The sequence below is a fragment of the Jaculus jaculus genome, chromosome 5, assembly GCF_020740685.1.
Source record: "Jaculus jaculus isolate mJacJac1 chromosome 5, mJacJac1.mat.Y.cur, whole genome shotgun sequence".
Classification (NCBI taxonomy): Eukaryota; Metazoa; Chordata; class Mammalia; order Rodentia; family Dipodidae; genus Jaculus; species Jaculus jaculus.
The window spans coordinates 126,821,668-126,847,377 of record NC_059106.1 but is presented as its reverse complement, the minus strand read 5'-3'; the positions used below and the strand labels follow the sequence as shown (position 1 = coordinate 126,847,377).

The 25,710-nt window shown below is 45.3% G+C and overlaps 1 protein-coding gene across 1 annotated transcript in view; it reads right to left on the bottom strand.

Moving 5' to 3' along the window:
• Positions 1-25,418, bottom strand: part of Grhl1 (grainyhead like transcription factor 1) — a 66,098-nt gene extending 40,680 nt beyond the window's left edge. Inside the window, exons 1-8 of the mRNA XM_045149363.1 lie at positions 25,309-25,418; positions 21,727-21,913; positions 19,067-19,137; positions 13,453-13,843; positions 11,451-11,527; positions 9,272-9,428; positions 9,011-9,122; positions 7,714-7,808 (exon numbers count right to left, since the gene is read on the bottom strand). Of these exons, the coding sequence (XP_045005298.1) occupies positions 7,714-7,808; positions 9,011-9,122; positions 9,272-9,428; positions 11,451-11,527; positions 13,453-13,843; positions 19,067-19,137; positions 21,727-21,913; positions 25,309-25,328 (1,110 nt within the window). The 5' untranslated portion in view covers positions 25,329-25,418. The remainder of the gene's footprint in view (positions 1-7,713; positions 7,809-9,010; positions 9,123-9,271; positions 9,429-11,450; positions 11,528-13,452; positions 13,844-19,066; positions 19,138-21,726; positions 21,914-25,308) is intronic.
• Positions 25,419-25,710: the final 292 nt, after the last annotated feature.

Genomic DNA, 25,710 nt, shown 5'->3' with positions numbered 1-25,710 from the left:
GGATCGCTACAAGTTGGAAGCTAGCCTGAGACTACAGTGTGAATTCCAGGTCAGCCTGGGCTAGAGTGAGACCCGACCTCAAAAATACAAAAAAACAAAAGAAAGAAAAGACATTTCAGAGAAACTACCCTCAGAATCATACCCAGACAGCTGTCACAGAGAATAATTTCTAATTCTGATTCAATATCTGCAAATATCAATATCATGATCCACAAATTTCCAAATAAGAAAATCATATGGTCATTTTCAATACTGATCAGCTCTTTAAAAATCCACATATTTCAAAAAATATTTTTATTTATATGTAAGCCATCAGAGATACAAGAGACACAAACAGAACGAATGGGTGTGTCATGGATTCCAGATGCCTGCACCACTTTGTGCATCTGGCTTTATGTGGGTACTGGAAAATCAAACTCAAGTTGTAAGGTTTTGCAGGCAAGCACCTTAACCGCTTAGCCATCTCTCTAGCCCAGAATCCTCATTCTTTATAAAGGAATGTATCTGCTGCTCTGGAAAGTACATTTTTCTACTTTAACATACTGGCATTTTAAAACTGTGTAAAAGTAAAATCTTCAAGAGAAATGAATCTCAATGCAGATAGTTACCTTGAGTTTACCCTGGGGCTTCAGGACAGGAACCCTCAGACAACCCAGAACAGTCTGGTTAGTTTTGTGATCTGTCTAGACTCTGTGTCTCCTATCCTTTGTTTTAAAAGTAACAGTACTTCCTGACTTCTCTACTTGGGCCAGGGAGTACTACCCGAGGTTTAAATCTCCTGCCTTCATGGAACTGCCATTCCAAGTAGGATATTTGACTCATTTCTCTCTGCCCTCCACCCTCTCATTCACACTAGAAATTTAAAGTTGTGAAACAAACCAAACCTGTCCCTGCTTAATGCAACCAAACATGGCAACACCTTATTTTAATGGCACCCTTGACTGATGCCTCACTAGAAAGGAATCCTTATAAATGCAAGCAATATGTTCAGTCCAAACAAATTAAAAATTACTCTCACAATGAATTCCAAATATTACACTGAGGCAAAACAAAAAAAAAAAACTATTATTAAACTCATAAACCTGCATCTCACGAGTGCATACAAAACGCCTGAAGTTCAAGTTACCAGAGCGGTCACACCCTTTACAGAATGCGCTCTACCGGCCTCCACAGTCGCGGCTCAGGAACTCTGCACGCTGTGGCTGAGACAAGGAGACAAAGGGAGAGATGCCACGCTCCATCTAAACACAAGTACCCTCGTGGTAAAGCCTGTGGGACCTGCAGTAGAGTGCCAAGTTCTGTTTTAATCCTCTTTCTTTAGGAACATGAGCCTCTCCATGACATCAAACACTCGGTCTCAGGACAACCCCTCCGAATACCGCAGAGTGCCTTCCCAGCGCTGACAGATTATCATTAACAGTGAAGACAGAGTCGTATTTGACAGGGTTTTCCTCGTCCAGGGAACAAGACTCTGTGACACTGTCCTGCCTCTGACTGTCCCTAGCCCTTCCCTTCCCTTCTGTCTTCCCTATATGGAAGGCAGGAAATGAGCTAGGAAGAGATGAGAAGCCTGAGACAGGATCACAGCACAGAAATAGTCACGTGCTGGTTACTGGGGGCTTTAGGACAGCACCATGGAGAAAAGTCCAGAACTGAGGCAGTCTTGAGCCACAGAATACACAATACAGCAGAACAACTAGGCTGTCCAATTAACACTTCTCTGACAGCACTCCCTCCAGGAGGAGCCGTACATTCACCTGACAGCGAGCTCCTTTGCACAGAATGTGTAAATGGCACTTGCAATACAATTTATCTTCTAGACTAACATATTGAGGCTGGAGAGATGGCTCAGTGGTTAAGGCACTTGCTGCAAAGCCTAAAGACCCATGGTCCACTCTCCAGATCCCATGTAAGCCAGATGCACAAAGGTGAGCCAAGCGCAAGGTTGCACATGTCCACTAGGTGGTGCAAGTGTCTGGAGTTCAATGACAGTGGCTGAGGCCCTAGAGCACCAATTCTCTCTTTCTCTCTCTCCCTCTCCCTCTGTAAAATAAAAGATAAGAAAAAAACGGGCTGGAGAGATGGCTTAGCAGTTAAGCGCTTGCCTGTGAAGCCTAAGGACCCCAGTTCAAGGCTCAGTTCCCCAGGTCCCACGTTAGCCAGATGCACAAGGGGGTGCACGCGTCTGGAGTTCGTTTGCAGAGGCTGGAAGCCCTGGCGCGCCCATTCTCTCTCTCTCCCTCTATCTGTCTTTCTCTCTGTGTCTGTCGCTCTCAAATAAATTAAAAAAAAAAAAAGATAAGAAAAAGGAAACACACATTGGTTAGGTACTTTATATCTCTGGAATTCATTACATCCTTAAGGGATCTGCTTAATAGTCACAAAGATCATATCTACCTGGACACAACAAAAAAATCTTGACCCGGGCTACAGAGATGGCTTAGTGGTTGAGTCGTTTGCCTGTAAAGCCTAAGGACCCAGGTTTGAATCCCCAGATCCCACATAAGCCAGATGCACACGGTGACACAGGTGTCTGGACTTTGCAGTGGCTAGAGGGCCTGGTGCGCCCATCATGCTCTCACTCTCTCTCTCTCTCTCTCTCATGTGTGATCTCTCTCTCTCTCTCTCTCACTATATTTCAATAAATAAATAAAACATAAGCCGGGTGGAGTGGCTCATGCCTTTAGGTAGGAGTATTGACATGAGTTCAAGGCCACCCTGAGACTACATAGTGAGTTCCAGGTTAGCCTGGGCTAGAGTGAGAAAAACCAAAAAAAATAAATAAATCTTGAGCTGATGGTCATCTTCCTCTTTGCCATTCTGGCTCATGGACTGTGATTAGTGCCACTCCCAGGACACTACTGGCTGGCCTTCCTTGGTGCAGAGTGTCCTGGGAGAGGACTGCCAGGCCACAGCAGACTCAAGGAACTCCTTCTTGCCTCATAATTTCCAATCCTCTACAGCTGATCACCACACAGTGAACTGCACAGCAATAGTGCTCTTCTGAAGGAACTTCTATTAGAAAGTCCACAATGCTGCCCTATCAGAAACAACGTGTACATTTGAAAGGATGGCGATAAACAATCTCCCATCAACAGCTCTTGCTATCCAATTTAGGATCTAGAGTTTTGTTTCATCAGAGGACTCATTTCATCACCAAGCTACAAGGAGAATCTCAAAGGACTAAGTGCTGTTGGACGGTGCTGGGGAGAGTATGAACACAGGTACAGCCCCTCAGCACAGCACAGTACAGCACTGCTGAAAACAGGCCCTCAAAGAACGTAGTTCTCTCCCTGACTTCTCTTTTCCTTTATTTATTTTAGATCTTCAGGCTCTGAGAGGTCCTCACTTCATATCACTAACCAAATCTCAATGCTGTTGTAAATGTTTCAGGTTACCACTCAAGCAAGAAATGAGTTTCTAGGCCAAGACATGCAACATGTTCACAATTACTCACTCGGGTTAGGAGACACGGAAACTAGTGCGCAACAGAGAGCTCCAAGTGACCAAGTGTTTGTGTCCCCACAGTTCGTGTGTGAAGTAGCGTGCATCTTTCTTCAGATACCATGATGTTATGATTAAGGCCTCAGGCTACCCCACAAAGCCTATTTAACAATCCACAATCCTAGTGTTAGAGCGTGGGACCACAGATCTGGAGTTCAGAGAATCTGCAGCTAGCATGAGGCTTTGCTTGTGGCAACTTCGTCTGGCTGCTGCTGTGTGAAAGGTACCTGCTGGCATGGGGCAAATGTCCGCATGGCTGCACTTGCCCTGCCTCACTGTACGTCCCTCATTGCCCCCATCCACTCTTCCACTGGTAGCCAGGGCCCTCATGTCTTACCCTATAATTACTGCACTTCAGCACTTGCCAATCTCCCATGTTTCAAAGATAGCCACTGCTTCTCTCTGATGAACTTACCTCCAAGAGGAGTCTCAGCTATGCAGCAAGCGGCAAGAAATCTGGGGTTGGGGACATGGCTCAGTGGTTAAAGGCACTTGCTTTGCAAAAGCCTGCTGGCCTGGATTCAATTCCTTAGCCACACCCATAAAACTAGACACATAAAGTAGTACATGTGTCTGGTGTGAATTTGCATGGTAAGAGACCCTGGTACACTTATATGTACACATGCAATTAAGTAAACAAATTAACTTAAGCTTTAAAAAATAGGAAAGTCATCTAAGTTATTGTCCAGTAAAATGTCAAGGTCTGAACTGTAATCTGTTTAGAGAATCCCAACCCTTAGCCAGGTATGGTAGCACACACCTTTAATCACAGCACTCAAGAAGCAGAGGTAGGAGGAATACTTTGAGTTTGAGGCCAGCCTGAGACTACATAGTGAATTCTGGGTCAGCCTGGGCTAGAGTGAGACCCTACCTTGAAAAAAAAGAAAGGAAAAAAGAATGCTAACTCTTTAGAAGATGCCTGACTAACTTTGATGGAAAACCACAAAATGAGTAAAACTGGTCTATACCCTATGATAGTTCTACTTTTCAAAGCAACTTCTCTCTGACCACTTCAAAAACAAACAGTGTTTTCCTTAGTGTTTCCATGGCACCAGCAGGTACATGCTTACATTCATGAACTAAGTGAGCACAGGCACAGTGAGGTCCGTCCTGGCTGGGACACTGTTTGCCCAAGGGAAGCCAAGATGTTTGTGATTCACCTTCGTTTTCCCTCAAAATACAGTGATCTCAAAGTAAGAGATAAAAGCTATAGGTAAGTCTCAGAGGTCGACGCTGGGTCACAACTCTGGGTTTATTCATTGTGGCATGGCCAGAAAGGTATGAAGTATCATGAGATGGGGGAAAGGGATGCCACTAAACTCCCACAGACTCTTATGTCTATGGGAAAGAAGGAATTGAAGTTACAAATCCTTGAAGCAAATTTACTTATGCTTGTGGTATAGCTCAGTGGTAGAGTGCTTACCTGGCAAGAATGAAGCCCTGGGTTGGATCCTCAGTACCACCAGAAAAAAGAAAAAAAAAAAAAAAGACAGACAAAGAAGAAAGGGGGAATGAATATGAATGAATGAGAATGAGTATGTCAAGGCCTCTTGCCTCTGGAAACAAACTCCAGATGTATGCACCATTTTGTGCATCTGGCTTTATGTGGGCACTGGGAAAACGAACCTAGGCCATCAGACTTTGCAAGGAAGTGCCTTTAACCAGTGAGCCATCTCCCCAGCCCCAAACCCAACCTGTCTTAAGTGAGAACAAGTGTCCATGTAAGAAGATAGATTATTCTCAGGGGGCAAAGTAATTAAACAAAACACCTCAACTATACAGGATTCTGCTTGCACATCTGCTCACTCTACCCTGAGGCATTAATTATTTTAAGCATAAAAGCAGAAACATCAATTTGGCAAGGGAAAGCGAGGAATCTAAATGCTGAATTCCAACACAGACTTAAGGCTGATGGCGGATACCGGCTTCAAAAGGGAGCAATCTCATTAAGAAATGGCGCTCCACCTTCTGGGGAGCAGGTGGAGCTGTGAACTCTGAATATTGGCACATGTGTTGGGTCGGGAGGGGTGGGGAGTGAGCCTACTGTGCCTCCATCAGGTAGCAGGGCATGAAGCTGGCAGACCCTCCTCCTCCAGGAGAACCTCTCTCGGTATGAATACCGAACACCCACTGTCCCTATCTGTTGTCTCAGCTTTCCTTACTCCCACCCTTGAGAGTGACACATCAAACAAACACAGTGCCCTGCCCATGGCAGGCCCTTCTAGCCAAGATCTCTAAGGCCCTGACAGTGCTTATTAACCCTGGCCACACCCGACAGAGAAAAGAGCTGGTACTTTAGCTTTTGATTTTTCTAGAGTGGCAAAAGGGCAAAAACTGAGCTTAGGAACTGAGGGACCGATCCAAGGTCACACATAAGCCAGAAAAGTGAACTCAGGACTTAGTTTGGTTGCTGCCTGCTCCACAGTTTCCCAGTCAGTAACCAACAGGAAGCTTTTCTCAGGAGCTGTGAGACCAGAAGCACCCAGAGGGCACAGGCCACCTCCCCTCACTGATCCTTCTTAGAAGCCAGACACCAACCTCTATTACAGCATTTAATTTCAACATAACTGACACAACTACAGGAAGTGGCAAACTTACTTTTCCCCTGGAAGCCCCTTTGCGAGAATCGGATACTTAATTCAGCACCCAGTTCTGGACAAAGCAGGCTTGGAACTCGGTTGTGTGGGTCAGCAGGGAAGCCATTACAGTCACCAGAGCTTCCTTGCCAGCTGTCTCCTGCCATGGGAAGACCCCCCTCTACATTACACACATGACAATTCAGACAGCAAGGTAATTCCAGCACGAACTTCATGTGACTCCCAAGAGCCTCCTCATTTGATTTTTTAAAATATTCTTTTATTTGCGACAAAGTAAAAGACAAACAGAGCATGGGTGCACTAGGGCCTCTGAAAACAACCTTCAGACACATGTGCCACTTTATGCATCTTGCTTTTGCACTTGGGTGCTAGGGAGTTGAATCCAGGCCAGCAGGCTTTACAAGTAAGTGTCTTAACGGTTGAGTCATTTCCCCAGACTTCATCATTTGATTAATCAATTGATTTTTTTGCTCATATGTGTAATGTGGTATATGTGTATGGTATATGGCTGCATGCGTACAGGCTCATGTGGCACCCCATGCCAGGCCTGCAGCAGAGTGTGCCTGCCTGCAGTGGCCTGAGACTACATAGTGAAGTCCAGGTCAGTCTGGACTAGAGCAAGGCCCTATCTCAATAACCTCCAAAACAGGGCTAGAGAGATGAGTGGTTAAGGCACCTGCCTGCCAAGCCTAACAACCCAGATTCGATTCCCAGTACCCACATAAAGCCAAATGCACCAAGTGGCACATGCATCTAGAGTTTGTGTACAGTGGCAGAAAGCCCTGATAAGCCAATTCTCTCTCTCTCTCTGCCTCTTTCTTTCTGTCTCTGTCTCTCTCTCATATAAATTTTTTAAAAGGATAGGAAAGAAATGAGAATTTGTACTAGATTCTAGAGAAAAACATTACTAAGATTGCTGCACAAACCAGACATCAGTCTCATTTCAACAACTATCCAGTAACAGTTTCTCAAGCTCTTAATTTTTAAAGTAATTCAAATGCTAATAGTTTAGCAGAGAGATTATCCTACAAGGAAAGAATGTACTAGGAAAGGTAGATACAATTAAGAATATACTTTTTTTTTTAAGTGGACTAAAAACTCCCATCAGAGTATCCAAATGACCGTCTTAACTGGAGGCCATTAACAATAGAAAAAGCTCAAGGCAGAAGAGTCTTAGTGAGTTATGTTTACACAGGAATGATGGGAAATGAGGATTGCTAATTATATCTTGCATTTTGAAGCCTTTCTCCAGGAACTCCACCAGGTTGACAAGCACTGTGGCACTAATCCTCACATCACCCTTGAATGGAGGGAGGTGACAGGTATGAACACCACTCTGCAAATGAGGAAGTGAAGCTGAGTGAATGAGGGATCAGGTGGTACTGGGGGTCAAACAGGGAGCAGTAGCAGCTGACAGCTCAGTACCAAGGTTTCACACATTGGACTCTGTGTGTTGAAGGGTGCCAGTGAAGATGCTGTGGCTGAGGAGGACAAAGCGGAACGGACAGCTTCCTTACACGGAGCAGTGAAAACATGCAACCCTGCAAATTGAGATCAGCTGTCACAACACTCAAACAGCTAGAGAGGGACGCACCCTGACCTTCTGACATACCTTTGCCTCGTCATTAATGTCCCAGGTGAAGGAAATGGCATTATAAGCAATCTCTTCAATGTTACTGATGGTATTGAAGCTTTCTTTGTAGTCAGCTGTATGGAGTGATGAACGAGAAGAAATTCATGACTGTTAGTTTCCATGTGAGATCAAAGCAGCTCAAAAGGATATTTAGAAATTTGAAATCAAATGAAGATAGAGAATCCCAGAAATTTTGTTGTATGAGGCAAGATTAGATACATTTAATTTAATATCATGGAGCCAAAATTAGAATATGTAGATCTTTTTATAAAATATATTTATTTATTGGAGAGAGAGAGAAAGAGGCAGATAGAGAAAAAAATGGGCACACCAGGGCCTCTAGCCACTGCAAATGAACTCCAAATGCATGTGCCATGCATCTGGCTTATGTGGGTACTGGGGAATCGAACCTGGATCCTTAAGTTTTGCAGGCAAACGCCTCGACTGCTAAGCCATGTCTCCAGCCCTAGAATATGTAGATCTTTATAGAACCAAGTTCAGAACTCAGTTCTCTGGGCCAAGTGATGCATATGCCTGTAAACCAGCAACCAGGAAGCTGAAGCAAGAAAGTCACTACAAATTTGAGGCCAGCCTGGAACACCAGTTTCACCCTTGGTTCTGATTCTTCCAAAGAGACCATGAGTGTCACAGAAGGCACAAAAAAAGCAGCCCTAAGATGAACATGGGCCACCTGTGTGGTGGATACAATGGAGCAGAGGCTTGGGAAACAGGCAGTGCCCAGTCTGCTGCCGCACCGCAGGGCAAGTGAGACGGGCAACATCGTTCCGCAGAAGCTAGGGAAGACCACCCAACAACTGCATAGCAATGGTGTTTCTTTTTACTTTTTCTTCTCCTCCTTATCATCTCCAGATTATAACAAGCACCTCCTCAAGACATCCCTCAAAAAAAAAAAAAAAAGGCCAGGCAGCTTAGTTATAGCTCAGTGGCAGAGAGCTTGCCCAGAACATGTTCCCCAACATCACAAAGAAGGAGAAAAAAAAAGAAGAGAGCAGGCTAAAAAAGTGGGACTCTCCTCTGTGGGCTGGATAAAGCTCCTGGCTCCAGAGACACATGGGAAGGCCCCGCCTGGGCACAAGCCCTGTGAGGAAAGTGTGCCAGTTCCAGGAGGTGCGGGACAGGGTCTGGAACAGACCAGTGGCTGGCATAACAACTCAAGTGCTTTCGGCAGGAAGCTGATGGTTGCCAAAAATAACTGGATTTAGAAGGCTGGGTGCTTGCACCTCTGGGAATACAGGCAGGCTCCCGAGCCACTCACCGATGTCAATGCACCTTTGTTTGGCCGTGTGCTGCCGCGAGTGCCAGTACTTCCAATGCCTTAGCTGATCCTCTCGGCTTTTGTCTTCAGCAAAAACCACCATGATCACACTCTGTGAACCAGAAGGCAGCACAGCGTAAAGACACCGAGGGGTGCAGCAGTGTTGGGGAAACTTATTTAGTGTTAGATGTTAAAGCTTCAAATGACACTTTCAGGCCGTCAGAGCTGCTTCCAACCTGGAGGCATCCCTGGAGAACTTACTCGAACTTTGCTGATGGGGTGGTGGATGCCTTCATTGCTGCTCACTTCCTTTAAGGTGATAGGATAGAACTGGCCTTTGTTCAAATAAGTCATAGTGCTGTCCCCTGGCTTCTGCCGAAGTGACTTGGAAGCTTCTAGGGTATATTCAAAGTTGTTCCTAAAGGACAAAGAAGTCATAGATCTCTAGATGAGTTCCTTGAGGGTTTCCTGAACACTTCATTGCAGTCCTGGAAGGCTCCAGTGAACGTGTGCTAAGACAGCAGACCAGCCAGCAAACATCCAACTGCATCATATTACAAGCAGCATATGCTACCTTTTCCTGATAAATAGAATCCTAAACACAAGTACCCAATGACCAGAGCTTTTCACACTGGGTGGGGCAGGGATGCTACAAACACCGACTAGAAGTTCCATGATGACGTGTGAACAACTAGACGCTTGGAGGACAGGCTGAGATATCAGTAAGTCATAGTGTGGTGGAAGTCACCTCCTAGGACATGCTGCCAATCAGGTGTTTATCAAGCCAAAGTTGCCAGAAGGGGCTGGAAGCCTGGGATTAAATCATATTTGGCCCACCAGCACTTTCTTGTTGCTTCTGTGTACAATTTAAATTCTCTACATAGGTACACCATAATGCTGTGTTTCCTAGCCACCACTCAGACCTGCCCCTTAAGAGCCTTCTGAGGCGGGCTGGAGAGATGCCTTAGCGGTTACACACTTGCCTGTGAAGCCTAAGGACCCCGGTTCAAGGCTCATTTCCCCAGGACCCACGTTAGCCAGATGCACAAGGGGACACATGCATCTGGAGTTCATTTGCAGTGGCTGGAGGCCCTGGTGTGCCCATTCTCTCTCTCTCTGTCTGCCTCTTTCTCTCTCTGTCACTCTCAACTAACTAAATAAAAATGAATTAAAAAGTTTTAAAAATATTTTAAAAAAAGAACCTTCCTAGACTAGAGGTTGGCAAACTACACCTATGCTTGTGAATAATATCTTATTAGAATCCAGTCACCATTGGTTTCTGCATCACCTGAGCTCCCTGTTTACAGTGATAGTAGAGCTGGGCAGTCACAAAACTACTTTTTGGGTGGCCCAAAAAGCCTAAAATACTTATTTTCTATCGTGTTACAGGAAAAAAATCTGCTAACCCTATTCCAAACCCTAGGGGCATCTGAGACCAACCTGAGACTACATAGTGAACTCCAGGTCAGCCTGAGCTACAGTGAAACCCTACCTCAAAAAAACAAACAAGAAGCTCCTTTAAAGCACTAGACACGGGCTGGAGATATGGCTCAGTGGTTAAAGGCGCTTGCCTGAAGCCTGACGGTCTGGATCGGATTCCCCAGTACTCACCTAAAGCCAGATGCACAAAATGGCACATGTGTCTGGAGTTCAACTGCAGTGACCAGAGGCCCTGGCATGACCATTCTCTCTCTCTCAACCCCTCCTTCCCACCCTCTTTCTTTCTCTCTCTGCTTGCAAATAAAAAAGATTAAAAAAAAATTTTTTCAGGCATACACTTTTTAATCCCAGCAGTGGGGAGGCAGAGGTATGTTTGAGGCCAGCCTGGAACTGCAGGGTGAGTTCCAGGTCAGCCTGGGCTAGAGTGATACTCTGCCTTGAAAAACAAACAAACAAGCATCCTGACATTAGATAAACATTTTTATTTAAAAATATAATACATGTTAAAAAATACATAAAATGATAAATTGAAATCCTAGACTTAAAAACAAAACAAACTTAAGGTGTGAGTCTGCCTGGGCTAGAGTGAGACCCTACCTCAAAACCCTCAACCTCCCCCCCAAAAAAAGGTCTTCATCCACTTAAAAGTTACTCCTAAATGCTCATCTAACTATAAACTTTTGGGAATAAAAGGGGCCCCAGCAATCTAGTTCAGTGCCCCATCTCTCCTTCCAGAGTCCACCCTGCCACATCAGAGAAGGAAGCCAGGGAAGAAAAAGCACAAACACCAGGAGCTGAGGAAACTGGAAACCAGAGCCCCAAATCAAATGTCCTGCAGCAAATGCCCAGACCACAGAAGATAAAAGCCACAGCTGGCTCGGAGCCAGAGGAAGAGAAAGTATGCCACAGCTACCCCAGATTTGTCAGAATCAAGGTTACAAACAGGCAAGAGATCATAAATGCTGAAATTTAAAAAGTTAAATTAAAAGACAACTATTACCCAGAAACACTGTCAAACACATAGTCCTCTGAATTCATGCCAGGCATCCGCAGACTGAGGTCCGAGGGGAAGAAAACCTGAAATATCAATGTAATAAGCCACATCTATTTAACTGTTTTCATGGTTACCAAGGACCAAGGTCTGGCACACCATACAGAGTGTGGATTATAACAACCCACAACCCTCTTTCAAGGTTTGTTTCAATATAAGAATTCTAAATCTACTACAAAAAAAATCAACAAAAATGTCATGAAAAGCTGGTGTGACGGCACATGCCTTTAATCCCAGCACTTGGGAAGCAGATGTATGAGGAGAGCCATGAGTTCAAGGCCACTTGGAGACTACACAGTGAAGTCCAGGTCAGCCTGGGCTAGAGTGAGACTCTACCTCAAAAAATAAAAGAAGGGCTGGAGAGATGGCTTAGTGGTTAAAGGCACTTGCCTGAGAAGCCTAAGGACCCAGGTTCAACTCCCCAGTACCCATGTAAACCTATGCAAAAGGTGGCGCATGCATCTGGAGTTCATTTGCAGTGGCTAGAGGCCTTGGTGTACCCATTCTTCCCCTCTCCCTCCTTCCCTCTCTCTTTCAAATAAATTTTTACAAAACAAAACAAATGTTATAAAAAACAAAAAGGGCTGGAGAGATGTCTTAGCAGTTAAGGCACTTGCCTGGGAAGCCTAAAGACCCAGGGTTGATTCCCCAGTACCCATGTAAGCCAGATGCACAAGGTGGCACATGCATCTGGAGTTTGTTTGCAGTGGCTAGAGGCCCTGGTGCACCCATTCTCTCTATCTGCCCATCTTTCTCTCAAATAAATAATAAGTAAATAAAATAAAAAAATATAGGCTGGAGAGATGGCTCAGTGGTTAAAGCATTTGCCTGCAATGCCTAACTACCTGGGTTCAATTCTCCAGTACCAGCATAAATCCATATGCACAAAGTGGTGCATGCATCTGGAGTTTGTTTAAAAAATAAATAAAAATAAAAATATTTAAAAAAAACCAAAATATCCATTTTTCTATACCACTCAAGTAAATAAAGACCATCATATACAGCTTTCACTAAGCACCCCTGAGCCACTCTCCCTCCCAGCTTTCACACATGCTCCATGTTCAAGTCTAGGATCTGCATCCGTAATGTCACAGGGGCTAGCAGCTACACTCGCACCAGGGCTGGGCAAATCTGATAGTACCTTTCACTGGGAGTGGCCACCTTCTACTCCTAATTCCACAAGCTGGGACAAATATTTTTTTTTTCCACCATAAGGACAGTGAGAAGTGTTTCCAACATCATGCATCTCTAGTTTATACTTGATTGAGATGTACACGATCATAAACTGTCACAACTCTGAAATTTCACAAGATGTACCTGTGAACTTCTTCCTTCCTGGACAGCCACCAACCATGAAGCACCCAGCAAAGGTTAAGGCTAGCTTCAGGAGCTGGCTTGGGTCTGGTATAAAAGTTGAAAACAGGGCTGGAGAAATGGCTTAGCATTTAAGGCACTTGCCTGCAAAGCCAAAGGACCCACATAAGCCAGATGCACAAGGTGGCACATGTATCTGGAGTTCATTTGCAGTGACTGGAGGACCTCGCATGCCCATTCTTTTTCTCTCTTTGTCTCTCTCTCTCTCTCTCAAATAAATAAAAATAAAATAAAATATTCAAAAGTTGAAAACAGATGGTGGAAATAAACTTGTGGTTAATGGACAATAACACATGGGCTCCCTTTCTCTCTCCCCAGAGAATCTCTTAGCAGAAATCTTAATTGTTAACTCAGCTGCTGGTAAGATTAGCCATGTGCCCTTGATAATTTCTGGATTTGTAGGCTTAGCTTACATATTATACCTATGAGTCTTTTCTCTTAAAAAAAAAAAAAAATCATTTACTCCGGATCCGCTCATTGCAGGCTGAGTTTCAAGCTTACATAACAAGGAAAAGGTGCAACCAAATACTTATACAAATACAGTGCTGTCTTAGGAAGATGGTTTTGCTTCTTGTACCTCCTGAACACCCTCCTTGAAGGTCTCAGAGAAGGTGGAGTCTGGAGTCCGCCGCTGAGCGTTGGGGGGCTGAGCACCAGAGCTGAACTGGTCAGTATTGAGGTTCCGGTCGAAAACCACCACGCGCTCAGTGGGCTCGGGATGGTACACCGCTGGGGGTATTCCCACTGCAAAGCCATGTGGCTGGATTTCGGTCTTGATGGAGTGAGTAGGCATAGTTGCTATGGAGACAGTGACTGTTGTATCAGGAGCTGTTAAATGGCCTCTCTTATCAACACCCAGTTGGTTGGCATGGGGAAGGACAATGTTGAAGGGCACATTTTTCAGTACTTGCACTCTGTTTTCTCCAGCAGAAATGAGGGGCTGCTCGGTCACACTTGGTATGCTGTTTCTTTAGGGAAGGAGAAAGAAAACTTTTCAAAATGATGTTGATAAAGTTCTTTGACAACTGGCAGAGGGTGGTGCTGGGGCTGAAGGTAGGGCCTCATGCATGCATGGCACACAGTACTGCAGATACCCTGCACCCCCTGGTGACTGAGGTTCCTCACGGTAATAACACACCCAGTAGAGACAGACTCCACAGAAAATGGCACAACCCACTACTAGTGAACACTTCATCGCCATTCGGTTGGGTAAAACCCAAAAGCAAAAGCAAAATCTCTGAAATGCTGAGGACTCAGCTCTCCTCCAATAAGCGCTATTTTCAGTAATATTTTTACTATAACCTTGAGGGTAATTTGATCAGACTCTGGCGTCAGATCAGACTCTGGCGTCAGAGTACTCGGGTTCAAATCTGTGTCTGATTGTGCAAACTACTTGATCCCTCAGTACCTAACCCTCATCTGTGAAATACGGAAGCAATGGTGTCTGTCCTGGGGGGAGGGGGGGCAGGGTTCTGAGACTGGAATGAAAGGAGGGACTCTGGGTACACACATCAGAAATATTTGCCATTATAGTCCTGATACTGATGCCATCTGGATTTCCTTTCCAAAGAACACTGGTAGGTGTTTTGTATTAAATTATTTTGGGGTCCAAAAGTATTCTGGACAATGCATGATTATTTCTAGTGAGCAGGTAATGTGTATGTGGGGGATTCTGTTTGTTTTGTCTTTTTTTTTTTGGTGCTGGGGATAGAACTCAGGCCCTTTTACATGCAAGCGTTCTTCCATGAAGCTACATCCCAAGCCCATGGATTTGTTTTGTAAAGTCCCCTGAAATGTTAAAGGGAAAAAAATTGGTACTTTGTACATTTCAAGATCAAACCCTGAACCATTAAGTCACTCCTGAGAAGTTATCCTAAAAAAAAAAAAAGAAAGAAAGAAAGTCTATAGGCTGAGGCAGGAGTTCTTACTTAACCTAAATAACTTTCGAAGGACTTGTCTCAATATGAAGTTTTTCACTGAAGCTTTGTCATAATAAAAAAGATATATTGCTGCAATACAGTTTATTTTAAATTACTTCAGCAAAATTGGGCTAGAGAGATGGCTTAGTGGTTAAGCACTTGCCTGTGAAGCCTAAGGACCCAGTTCGAGACTTGGTTCCCCAGAACCCACATTAGCCAGACGCACAAGGGGGTGCACGCATCTGGAGTTTGTTTGCAGTAGCTGGAAGCCCTCTCTCCCTCTCTCTCTCTCTCTCTCTCTCTCTCTCTGCCTCTTTCTCTCTCTCTGTCACTCTCAAATAAATAAATAAAAAATAAACAAAAAAAAATTGTTTTAATTACTCCAGCAAAATCAATAAAATGAAACCAACTAATTTGAATGTTAAAGAGGAAGGAGAAACTGTATTGGCAGCTGCTGAAGCAGGTAATGAATACCTATGTGCTTACAGTATTTCTCCTACCATATGAAAAGGTCCATTTTAAAAAGTAAAAGTAGCCGGGCGTGGTGGTGCACACCTTTAATCCTAGCATTCGGGAGGCAGAGGTAGGAGGATTGCCATGAGTTTGAGGCCACCCTGAGACTCCATAGTGAATTCCAGGTCAGCCTGGGCTAGAGTGAGACCCTACCTCGAAAAACCAAAAAAAAAAAAAAAAAAGTAAAAGTAGCCAGGTGTGATGGTGCATGCCTTTAATCCCAGTTCTTGGGAAGCAGAGGTAAGAGATCACCATGAGTTCGAGGCCACCCTAAGATTACATAGTGAATTACAGGTCAGCCTGGGCTAGAGTGAGACCCTTCCTCAAAAAATCAAAAAATAAATAAATAAAAAATAAATGTGTAAAAAAGCCATAAATATGCCATTCTCCAACAGATATTTATGAAGACTCAAGTAACAACATGGAAAATATTTATGAAACAAATTAAGTGGTAGAAAGCATACTACCAAAGCCTATCTGTGACTGTAACCACAGCCACACCAAATCTGTGTGCATGCGGAAACAAGAAGGGCATGCTTGTCGGGAGGCGGCAATTCCTGATCATTCTTTCTCTAAATGTCTTTTTTTTTTTTTTTTTGAGACAGGGTTTCAATCCTTAGATCAGGCTGGCCTTGAACTCATAATCCTCCTGCGTCTGTTTCCTGAGCACTGAGATTACAGGTGTATGCCACCGTGCCTACTATTTTGTTTGTTTTTTCTGAGGTAGGGTCTCACTCTAACCCAGGCTAACTCTGCAGTCCCAGGCTGGCCTTGAACTCACAGCAATCCTCCTACCTCTGCCTCCTCAGAATGGGGACGCCAGGGCCTCTAGCCACTGCAAACAAACTCCAGATGCATATACCACCTTGCGTATTTGGCTTATGTGGGACCTGGTGAATGGAACCTGGATCCTTAGGCTTCGCAGGCAAGCGCCTTAACTGCTAAGCCATCTCTCCAGCCCCTTATTTTTTTATTATTAATAAAATATGGGACAATTTAGAATGTTTAAGTTTTTCATGACCATAAAGTAAAGTCTTAATTTAACTCTATGAAAGTTTTAACCAAAAATACCTTCAAGAGGAATTTGAATGCTATTTAATTTACTTCACTTTTATTCAGGTGACTGTTCAATAATCATTAGTATTTAATTTTTCCTTTTCTTTTTGCTGAGCCGGGGCTTGAACACAAGGCCTTCTCCATGCTAGGCAAATGTTCCATCACCAAGCTACAACTCCAATCCCTGCTGTTTCTGAGACAAGGTCTTGCTAGCTACAGTCTAGGCAGACTTGAATTCTCCACCCTTCTGCTTCTCCCTCCCAAGTGCTTGGATTAGGCATGTGCCACATGCCCAGCTATTTTTTAAAATGCTTTAAATTAATTTAATTTAATTTTTTTGAGAGAGAGACAGATAGAGAGAAAATGGGCACACCAAGGCCTTCAGCTACTAGGAAAAAACTCCAGACATGTGCACTACCTAGTGCATCTGGCTTACATGGGTTCTGGGGAATGGAACCTAGGTCCTTTCACTTTTCAGGCAAGCACCTTAACTGCAAAGCCATCTCTCCAGCTCCCAAGTTGTTTTTTTTTTTTTTTCTTGTTTTTCAAGGTAGGGTCTCACTCTAGCTCAGGCTGACCTGGAAGTCACTATGTAGTCTCAGGGTAGCATTGACCTCATGGTGATCCTCTGCCTCCCAAGTGCTGGGATTAAAGGCGTGTGCCACCACACCTGGCTACCAAGTATTTTTTTAAAAGACCCTGTGCACACTACCACATCCTCCTTAACAGGGTCTCAAAGCAAATGAGCAAACACATAAAGTTTTCACTAAAATCATCCCTCCAGGGCTGGAGAGATGGCTTGGTGGTTAAGCACTTGCCTGTGAAGCCTAAGGACCCTGGTTCGAGGCTCGATTCCCCTGGACCCACGTTAGCCAGATATACAAGGGGGCGCATGCATCTGGAGTTCATTTGCAGTGGCTGGAGGCCCTGTCATGCCCATTCTCTCTCTCTCTCTCTGTGTCACTCTCAAATAAATAAATAAATAAATATGTATTTAAAAAACTTAAAAAAAAAAATCCCTCTGAGCCAGGCATCGAGGTGCACATCTTTAATCCCAGTTAGGGAGGCCAGGAGGCGAAAGTAGGAGGGTTGTAGTGAGTTCGAGGCCACTCTGAGACTACACAGTGAATTGCAAGTCAGCCTGGGCTACAGTGAAATCCTACCTCAAAAAAAAAAAATCCTTTTGGAGGACCAGAAATTTGATGCTTTTGTTTCTAGGAACAGGAACTTAGCCTAAATAAACAAATAACTTGGGCTGGAGATATAGCTCAGTTGGTAGAGTACTTGCCTAGTACACACAAGGCCCTAGGTTCAATCCCCAGCAAAGCATAAACCAGTTGGGGGTGGTATACTCCTGTAATCCCAGCACACCGAGTCCTTCAACTTCTAGACCACTCCATCTCGCTGCTCTCCTCTCAAGCCATAGGCAGAGTCAAAGAAACGGGCAGGGCCAGTTCATGGACAGTTCATTTCTTTCAAGAGCCAAGTGCTGACTTCCCACACGAAGCGTGTTAGTCACCTTGGCCCATCACTCAAAAGACAAAGCTAACTTAGTTGGCTCTATTCCTCTCTTGGCTCTTCCTTTCTGTGCCAAGGAGGTGAAAAGCAAAGGCATGAGAATCAGGAGACCACAGCCAGCCTAGGCTACGTGAGACCCTGTTTCAAAAACAACAACTGGGCTGGAGAGATTGCTTAGTTGTTAAGGAGTTTGTCTGCAAAGCCTAAGGACCCAAGTTTGACTCCACAGTATCCACCTGTGTTTGGAGTTTGGTTGCAAGACCCTGGCATGCCCATTCTCTCTCTGTCTGTCTTTTCTTCTCTCTCTCTCTCCCTCTCTCTCTGCCTCTTTCTCTCTCAAATAATTAAATAAATAAATATTTTTTAAATGTTTTTAAAAATCAAAAACAGGGCTGGAGAGACGGCCTAGTCATTAAGGCACTTGCCTGCAAAGCCTGAGGACCCAGGTTCAATTGCCCAATACCCACATAAGCCAGATGCACATGGTGGTTCATGCGTCTGGAGTCTGTATGCAATGACTAGAGGCTCTGGTGCACTTTCTCTCTTTCTCTCCCTCCCCCAAATAAGTAAACAAAAAAAATATCTTTAGGGCTGGAGGGATGGCTTAGTGGTTAAGGCGCTGGCCTGAAAAGCCAAAGGATCCAGGTTCTGTTCCCCAGGGCCCGTGTAAACCAGATGCACAAAATGGCACATGCATCTGGAGTTTGTCTGCAGTGGCTGGAGGCCCTGGCGCACCCATTCTTTCTCCATCTCCATGACCCCCTCATCTCTCTCCCTCAAATAAATAAATAAAATAGTTTTATAAATAGTGAAAGTAAATAAGTAAACATCTAACTTCTAGCTGGGCATGGTGGTGCACGCCTTTAATCCTAGTACTCAGGAGACAGAGGTAGGAGGATCACCGTAAGTTTGAGGCCACCTTGAGTGAGACTACCTAGAAAATTCCAGGTCAGCCTGGGCTAGAGTGAAACCCTACCTTGAAAAACCAAAAAAGAAAAAAAAAAGTCTAACTTCTCAGAATAACAGACACAAATCAATAAGAAGATCTGAATGCCAAGTGAGGAGTTGTCCTGTCACCTCTCCCCACGCCCCCCCCGCCACCCCCCCACCCCCCCCCCATTTCCTGGGCAGGGCGAGCACGCTGTCCTCCACTGTGCCTTTTCTGCCACCCGTAAGGAGCCTTACCTTTTGCTGTGCTCTGGCTCCAGGTGCTCACCCTCTGGCTTTGCTGCTGACGACCTTCTCTCTCTTGGAACCTAACACATGTGAAAAGAAGTCAGTCCTGATTCAATGGAGAAGGCTTTACCTAAAGAAGCCACCTTTTATTTTCTTTTGCAGCACTCTCAATTGAGGAAGGCACATCTGCTCTCAAGGAGCGTTCAGTCTGCACCACCGCAAAGAGTCAGTAGCAACTGCTCCTTACTTGTCCGACAAGCTCAGGGTCTCAGAAACACCATCATTGGGGTATGGGTGTCACATCTTCAAAGAAGCACCTGGGCTGGAGAGATGGCTTAGCGTTTAAACACTTGCCTGTGAAGCCTAAGGACCCTGGTTCAAGGCTCGATTCCCCAGGACCCACGTAAGCCTGATGCACAAGGGGGCACGCACATCTGGAGTTCTTTTGCAGTGGCTGGAAGCCCTGGCATGCCCATTTTCTCTCTCTGTGTGTCTCTCTCAAATAAATAAATAAAAGTAAACATAAAAATTTTTTTAAAAAGAAGAAGAAACACCTGTGCCTGGTTGTACCCACTTGTATACATAACCTGGCAGAGAAGTTGCTGAAGCCACACGGAGCCCCTCAACCTCCAAACCACTCCACCACGCTGCTCTCCTCTCAGGCCAAATGCAAAGTCAAGGAGCAGGCAGGAGACAATTCATTTCTTCCCAGAGCTAAGTGAGCAGTTCCTATCTTTACGAAGGCAGCGGTACTAGCACAATAAATGCACGCAAGTTACACATGGAAACAGCTAGACAAGAGCCACCTGGCAAAAGCTGTGCTTCCACTCAGGGTACTGTTATTTAGAAGAATACATTTTATTTATTTATTTGGGGGGGGGGAAAGAGGCAGATGGAGAGAGAATGACACACAAGTGTTTCCAGCCACTGCAAACAAACTCCAGATGCACGTGCCCCTTCTGCATCTGGCTTCTGTGGGTACTGGAGAATTGGACCTGAGTCCTTAGGTTTTGCAGGCAAGCACCCTAACCGCTAAGCCATCTCTCCAGCTCCTATTGTGAACTGTTTTGTTTTTTTTTTTTCCCAAGATAGGGTCTTACTCTAGCTCAGGCTGACCTGGAATTCATACTGTAGTCTCAGATTGGCCTTGAACTCACAACAATGTTTCTACGTCTGCCTCCCAAGTACTGGAACTAAAGGCATGTGCCACCATGCCTGGCTTATTATGGTCAGGGTAAAGGAAAAGCATGCCAGGCTCCAAGCAGCCACTATGCTGTACCACGAAGAAGACAGCCTCTGGCATGAACCAAAGCAGAACTGGAACCTCAGCTAAATACATCACAGTGGCAGGACATCAGAGCGAAAAGTGACAAACATTTGACCACATGTCCGGTGTGATACATGTCATCAGTGAATGGCAGCTGAATTCTGGGGACTCTAATGAGGACAATGAGGCAGATGAGCAGTGTCCTCTTCAGAGAATGAAAACCATGTGAAAAACCCTCTATGGTACAGGTGATATTTAAGACTAGTCCAGATGTCTAGAAACAGCAACAAAACATATTCTGAGGCTGGAAAGATGGCTCAGTGGACAAAGTGCTCGCTAAGCAAGTGTGAAGACTACAGTTCAGATCCCCAGCACCCACATAAAAGCCAGGGGACGTGGCAGCCTGCCTGTAACACCAGGAGGCAGAACAGGGCATCCCCAGGGCAACCTGGCTAGCTAGCCTAGCCACATTGGTGAGTCCTAGCTATGGTGGCACACACCTTTAATCCCAGCACTCGGGAGGCAGAGGTAGGAGGACTGCTGTGAGTTTAAGGTCACCTGAGACTACATAGTAAATTCCAGGTCAGCCTGGACTAGAGGAAGACCCACGTCAAAAAAATAAATAAAGAGAGACAGAGAGACCTCGCCTCAACAAATAAGGTAGACAGTGATTAAATAGACCTGATGTCTCTGGCCTCCACACATACACACATGTAACCCTCACATATATGAACATGCATACACACACCCTACACACATATAATGCAAAAAAAAAAAAACAAAAACCTCAGAACATATTTTTGATCTTAGAACCAGAAGGTCCCAGAATTAACTAAAAAAAATATATGGGGCTGGAGAGATGGCTTAGCCATTAAGACACTTGCCTGTGAAGCCTAATGACCCAGTTTCGCTTCCCCAGTACCCACAGATGCACAAGGTGGTGCATGTATCTGGAGTTCATTTACAGTGACTAGAGGCCCTGTCATACTCACTGTCTCTCAAATAAATATTTTCTTAATGTTGATTTTTCCCCCATAAATCCTACAATCAAAGTAAGTGAAAGACAATCACTCTGCCTGCAAAGAAACATTGCTGTGCCCACTCTTCATGGCACTAGGAACTACCTTTGGTAAAATGTACAAACACAGTAAGACACAGCTCCCACCTCCTTTTTATGGCAGCGTCCCCTTTAGATAAAGCAGGGCGGCTGGCTGCTTCACATGTTTTAAAAACAACCCTTTGATTCTATAATCGTAGATGTTCAGCTTTGAACCACAGTAAGGCAAAGTACTCATTAAACTATTTATAGTCACTACAGAAGCAACTAGCTTTACATGCTGCCAGCAAATGACTGTTTTATATGCTGCCCAATCCAGTGCGTCTGAGACTAGAGGCAGCCGACCTTGTAGTAGTCGTAGAGCAAGCCCAGGGCAGCCGCGCTGTCTTCGTCCCCATTGATGCTCATCATCGCCTTGGTGGCTGCAGTGAGAGGGTTTTCCAGGAACGATTTCCAAGCCTCATCCTCGCTAGTGTAGGAGCGCCGCTGTGGATACAGGGCTTCATTCTGAAGAACCAACACTGGCCGTTTGCTTCAGAGAAATTGGAAGAAGAAAAAAGTAAAAATTCATGCTTCCTACAGTACGGCATCAGAAGCTGATTTTTAAGAACCTTACGATTCCTTGACAGTCCTATAATATAGGACATGGCTTCACGCCAGGAAATAATTATAGATGGCGGAACACTTGCCTGGTATAGGCAAGGCTCTAGGTTCCATCCCCAGCACAGCAAATCAAGTACCAAGAAAATGATGTTAAACTCCTCCAGAAGGCATGTCTTTTTAAAACGTTTAGGTAAAAACTTCCAAAAAATTAAGGATGAACTTTATGGACATGAAACACTTTTGCTAAAGACCCATTTTTAAATTGTCTCATGATTTATTAGTTTCATCAATGATCCTCATAAGTCAAATCAAGACAAAACCAACAGGCAGGTATAGACACTTAGGTATAGACCCATGGGTCCCTCAGAAAGACACAGACCAGGGAGAAAACCTGAAGCCAAGCCATCCATGGTAGGCATCTACCCAGGGGTTACTATTTGTAAAAACACCAAATACCGCCAAGAAGCCACCAAGCTATTCAAATGCTCTGCATAAACACACACAGTGAGGCAAAGGGAACGTCTCCTCAAACACACGCAGCCTGCACCCTCTTCCCAAGCCCACAGACGGTTCCTCATGCTGCTACATGTTACTCCCTCCATCCCCCGCCCACCCGCCGAGGCTGCTTCTGAGACCCAGGAGCAGGGAGGAGGGCCAGGAAGCAAAAGAGATAGCTGGCTTAGTCCTCCAGGGCATATGACAGAGAAGACTCCACTGATTACCAGCAGAATGAGCATGGAATGTAGCTAAAGGGGACTATAAATCAATACAGAGGCACCATTCTCTGGCATGGGAGTGAACCCTACTGTATATGAAGCCACTGAATTTAAAGAGATTATTTTTGAACAAGTGGAGAAATATGATTTTAAAAGGCTTTACTAGTTTTTAAGAGAACAGTGTGTAATTACTTACTCTGCTTAGAGCCCTGAGTTTTCCCTTGTGAATCCCTAGCACCCCGCCCCCCCCAAAAAAAAATAAAGAATATTTTTACCTGTTTTTCATAGTGGGCAAGGACTATTTCACAGTAACAGTATAGATTGGTGGGAAAAATCCAGAAAAGTCAATGGTGAGCTTAGTGAAGCTTTATAGAAGGTTTAATTTAAACGATTCAAGCAAACATTACTGATTCCAAAACCTTGCAGTGTAAACAGTCTCAACAACTGTGCAGTTGGGACTATTTAGTAAGTCAATAAGGAGAAAAAATGGAACATTGACTTTAGCAAGATGAAGCAGTTATTTTTTTAAAAGGAATAAATGGGTTTGAATGTCCGCACCTCCTCTGAATTGTCACTGTTCTAACAAGCAAATTTAAGGATCAGTTCTCATTGCAACACACAAATGAAATATGTAAATGGCCTAGAGGTGACCTACCTTTTCGAAAAGTGAGTGTAGAAAGACTGATTATCTTTTCAAGTAATCAACAAAGGTTAGAGTTTGGCAGTCACCCAGGCACTTTAAAAACAGATATAGCAAAAGGAGGACAGACTGGAGAGATTGCTTAGCAGTTAAGGTGCTTGCCTGCAAAAGCCTAACCCAGCAACCAGGTTCGATTCCCCAGTACCCATGTAAAGCCAGAAGCACAAAATGGCCCATGCATCTGTAGTCTATTCGCAGTGGCTACATCCCCTGGTGTGCCCATTCTCTCTCCTCTCTTTCTGCTTGCAAATAAATAAAGAAAAAGAAAAAGAAAAGAAAAAGGAGGACATTCTTGAAAAGGGAAGGCAAAGTCCAGAAATTTCATTCACCCTCAGTCTGAAGGAAGAGCTATTTCAGAGCCTGTATCTTTACTCATACCTAGGAATATAATCCTAATTGCTCAAGTCTGGAGATAGCCTATTATTTTAACATGAAACAAACAGAAAGGTTTGTTCAAAATAGACAACCTGCTTAAAAAATGGAGAAGGCTGTCTATACAAATCTCAAGATTTAACATAATAAAGTTACAGTGACATTCCCTAAGTCATCAGGTCCATAGTCCAACAGTTACTGAGGCAGTGGTACCTCAGGGAGATTTCCTGGTGCACTACTGAGCTATTATTAATAGTCTAATAGCTACTTGCAGAAGACTATGCCAACACTTGGCTCATCTGATTGCTGTAATGCTAGTTTTTCAGCTTCCCTTCTTCTCTCACCCCCACCCTAAACTCGTACAAGTATCAAAAATAAATATTTTTTCAAGTGACTTTATGTCTGTGGTCACCCGGAAGGCATTTTATATTTCCAAAGTGTGCCTAAGGCCAAAATGTTAGCTTTGGGACTTTTACCTTAACTGAACAATAAGTCAAGAAATAAACACAAGAGCAGTTGCAATCTACTTCTTTATGACTATCAAGCTGTTGTCCCATCAGTGTCTTCAGATGACCCACAGACCCTCCATAAGTGCTCTTTCAGGCTGCTAAAATTAAAGTCAAGCAACAATTTAGCCGCACATTCTACAGGACAAAATTAATCCTTTTTTTTTTTCCTGACTCCACACATATCTTAACCTTTTCATCCAGAAAACAAGCACACCTACAATGACCTTAACAAATAATTATGAAAGTATCTGCCTGGGATTTACTGATTGGCTTGGTCTTTAGGAACAGTTTTATATTTACAGAAAAGATGCAAATAAAATACAGAACTATCCTTCACCCTAGTTCCACAAGCGTCTTAGCACATCTTACACTATCATTAAACACCTGTCTAAATGCTTCTTTAAAATCACGGACTCCCAAAGGCATACGGATTGTACAGTATTTCCTAGCTTATCACCCCGTTTTCAGTTTCTTCCGCTTGATCGTCCCGAACAGTAAAAACACGGTCATCTGTAATTAATTACCATCAGCGAGGCCAGTGGCAAAGAGCACCCACAGCAGTTTTCTCACACACCAGCCAGGAAAAACAAAATGCCAGGACACCGGACACCTCCACCTGCCCCAAAATCTCTGGGAGTTCTGGCAGCCCGTGGGTGACAAGGCAGCCGACTGCCAAGAGTCTACCTGTCCGTCGCGAAGCGCGTCCCAAAGACCCATTAGAGCATCTGGGGAGAGGCGACCCCGACCGCCCCGTCGGTCCTCGCGCCCTCCCGGGATGCGAACCCGGGAAGCAGGGAAAGGCCCCGCTCAGGGTCGCGTGTCCCCCGCGCAGGCAGCACCGAACAAAGGGGAGGTAAAGGCGGCGGGCCGGACGGAGCGCACGGCCTACCGCCCCCCGCCGCGCCGCCGTGCGGGCCTTCGGAGCCGGCGCCCAGCTCAGCCCGTCGCCGGGGCGAGCGGGCGGGCGGCAGGGCAGCGGGCAGCGATGGCCCCTCGCGGCCGGACTCCGCGCCCGCGCCTCACTCACTTGTCGTACTCCTGTGTCATCGCGCTCACTCGCCGCTGCCGGGCCGCAGAACTGGACTTTCGGGTTGGGACAGTACACCCGATCCGGGGGGGAGGAGGCGGCGGCGGGCGGCGGGCGGCGCGCGGCGGCGGCTGGCGGGTCCGGAGCGGCGGCCCCGACGGGTTGGGTTCGCTTTTCTCGCTCTGAGCCGGCTCCGCGCCGGCAGCGCGCACTGGGCGCCCAGGCTCGGCCGCCCATTGGCTGGCGGTGAGCCAGTCTGGGGCGGGACTTCGGAGGCCGAGGAGCCCGGTGCGCCTCCCGATTCGTCGGAGAGCCGGGCCTGGGGCGAGGCCGCCGGGGCCGGGGGTGAGGGAGGGGGGTTCTCGCGGGCCGTAGGGCGGCGCTCCGCGCGACTGCGCTCCG